Consider the following 2,893-nt stretch of genomic DNA (forward strand, 5'->3'; position numbering starts at 1 on the left):
CGGCGGGCGCTGCTGCGCGTGCGGGGCCCCGAGGCGCTCGCCTTCCTGCAGGGGCTGCTCACCCATGACGTCATGCGGTTGGCGCGGGCCGAGGGGGCGGTGCCGCGCGCCCTCTACGCGCACGCGCTGAACGTGCAGGGCCGCTGTCTCTATGACCTCATCCTCTACAGGTGAGGCCACTGCTGGTGGGGGTGGGGGTAGGAGAAATCACTGTGCGGGCCAGGCAGCGCTTGGGACAAACCAATGGAAGGGAGGGTGCACCTGGGATGGACCATTGCGGAGGAGAAGGTGGGGAGAGGCTGTCACGTGGCTCCCTGGGGCGCCCAACTCTGTGCCATGGAGGGGCATCGGGGGATGCCCCGGGCTGACCTCTGGTGCAACCCCTGCCTGTGCAAACCATCCTCCGAACGCTGCACACCCAGACTAGTCGGCTGAGAAAAGCAATGCAATGAGGATTTCCAAGCCGCTGAGTGAGGACGAGCAAGTCGCTCCCCCCGGGACTTCATCGGGCTGGAAGGGATGTCGTCTAGTCCAGAGAGGAAAGGCCGCATGTGCTGCACCTGACAGCGTGTTGTCTGCGCTGAAGCAGGATGGTGGGCGCCCTGGCTGCCCTGCTTTTCCCATGCCAGGCTGGGTGTTAGGCACTTATCTTACGTGGAGTTTGGGCGATGGAGGGGGATTCATCCCGATACAAACTGAGGGGTTGGACTGGACGGTCTCTGAGCCCATCTGGCATAAGCGAGGGGCTGCAACTTGCAACGCATTGGCAGGGGTTGGACCAGACGGTCTCTGGAGCTCCCTTCCAGCGCAGCGTCTCTGAGCCTGTCTCGCAAGAACGAGGGGTTGCAACATGCAACCATTAGGTAGTTTAAAACAAATGCAAGGAAGTCCTTTTTCACCTGGTGCGGAGCTCATTGCCAACAGGTGCTGCAGAAGATGAGAGTTTAGCCAGTTACACGACAGGGTTGGGCACACTGTTGGAGGAAAGGGGCATTTGCAGCTATTGAGCCTGGGACCGAGGGACATGGCCTCTGAATTGGAGCTTTGTAGATCTTACGTACTGGAGGCTGCATGGGAGAGAGGAACCGTGCTCAGGCCCAGTCTACTTTCCTTTTCAGCATCTGCTCTTTGCCACCGTGTGACACAGCCTACTTGACGCACGCCTGAGGCCCACGGAGCAACAGTGAATCCCCCTGTTAATAGAGGGAGCTATTAGATTTGTGAACTGATTACATGGGGCAACAAAGGAGCAAAGTGGGAACAGGAGCAACGGTGTGACACAGGCCTGTTTGATGCACATTGGGAAATGGGCCTTATCCTCTCAGAGTACCAGTTAGTTGATAGAGGGGGCTGGCTAGTGGGTATGCGTCAACTAAATTTGTGGGACAAAATATAAACCAGGGACAGGAGCAAAGGTAAAAGGTTCAGCATGAGTGCATCATGCAGGGCGCTGAGCAGAGTGTACCAAATGAGTCCAGGGAGCCAGGGGACACTGCCCAGTGATACTCATGGTCATACAGCTTGTCACGAGACTTGTGTGTGCACACAACATTGGCAGGCGCACCTACAATGCATCACTTTAAGCTCACACGTCCATCTTTGCAGGATCATACCAGCCGGTCATATTTTAAAACAGGCCGTGTTTGAGCTTTTCATTGTGCCAGAAGTGGACAGGTAGTTTTTCCACTTTGGAACAAACTTGTATTGGTTTGTTTAGCTTTTCCTTCTGTTCTCAGAGGTATATCAGGCGAGGCTTCTAGAGGTGCACTGATACGTATCGTATGGGCACCAATAAAAGGAAAATTGACATTATTGGCAATCGGCTTGTTCCGGCTGATGTGACCAATAATGTCTCGCATAATGTCGCGCATGCCAGCATGCATGCGGCCAGGTATACAGCCCGGTAGCTTTGAAAGCAGCATCTGGCTGGGGTGGGGCAAGAGGCATGGGGGAGGGAAGGAGGCCAGTAAGTCTGTTCCGGGTGCAGATCGCGGTCCCCATGGTGAGGGAGGGAGTGGGGCTGGGCAGGCGCTGCTCAGCTGAGGTGAGGTGCAGGGCAGAGCTGTGGGTGGTTAATCCAGAGGCCGTGGGGGGGTGGCTCCTGCTGCCGCTGCTGCACACCCCCCTGGGGGAGGCATGAAGGTCATGCGTCCTTCAGATTTGTGGATGGGGCGAGGGCAGGCTGTGAGCTCAGGGCCGGAGGGGGTGGGGCTGTGCCGGGTTTTTCCCAGCAGGCGTCTGGGCTGGAGCTGCACTCAGGCTGGAAGGGGGTCGGTGTTGGGTGGGCAGTGGCCCCTTCCCTCCCCCCTACCAACAGACTTAACAGCCAGACACTGCTGTCCAAGCTGCTAGACTGCATATTGGCAATAGGATCAGTATCAGCTGATATGGCTGATCAATAATTGGCCATTAGTATCAGCCCGAAAAATCTTTATCGGTGCACCCCTAGAGGCTTGTGTAGGATTCATTCTTGGTCTCATTCAGTAGGCAATAACCCCTGAAAAGTTTCATGCCTAGTCATGTTTCCCTCCATAACTCCATGTCCATTAGATGTGTGATATGTGCCCAACACTGAGTTCTGATTGGTGGCTGGAGTCTCTAGTCGTTATCATAATTCTAATATTATAAAAGCTGTAGTCTGTCTGTCTTTCCATAACACTTTATTCTCACTGATTGGTCAACAGACACAACCAATCAGAGTACCAATACAGCACTCGGCCAGGAGGTGGCAGCGCGACGGAGCACCGCCACGATGATGGGGACATTGTGGGGTGGGGAACGCCGGCCACCCCCCTGCTCCCTGGATGCAGCGGCAACAGAGCCTACAGAATGGGGGTAGGGGGGAAGGCCAGCAGAGCTCGTCTTCCCCCCCCCCCCCCCCCCCCCCTCCCCC

General features: G+C 56.3%; 1 protein-coding gene across 1 annotated transcript in view; it reads left to right on the forward strand.

Annotated features, from left to right (window-relative positions):
- IBA57 (IBA57 homolog, iron-sulfur cluster assembly) overlaps nt 1-2,893 on the forward strand; it is a 14,489-nt gene that overhangs the window by 128 nt on the left and 11,468 nt on the right. The window contains exon 2 of the mRNA XM_019507925.1: nt 6-170. Coding sequence (XP_019363470.1) covers nt 6-170 — 165 coding nt within the window. The remainder of the gene's footprint in view (nt 1-5; nt 171-2,893) is intronic.

Source organism: Gavialis gangeticus, unplaced genomic scaffold (assembly GCF_001723915.1).
Source record: "Gavialis gangeticus isolate Ggan-Ray unplaced genomic scaffold, GavGan_comp1, whole genome shotgun sequence".
Taxonomy (NCBI): Eukaryota; Metazoa; Chordata; order Crocodylia; family Gavialidae; genus Gavialis; species Gavialis gangeticus.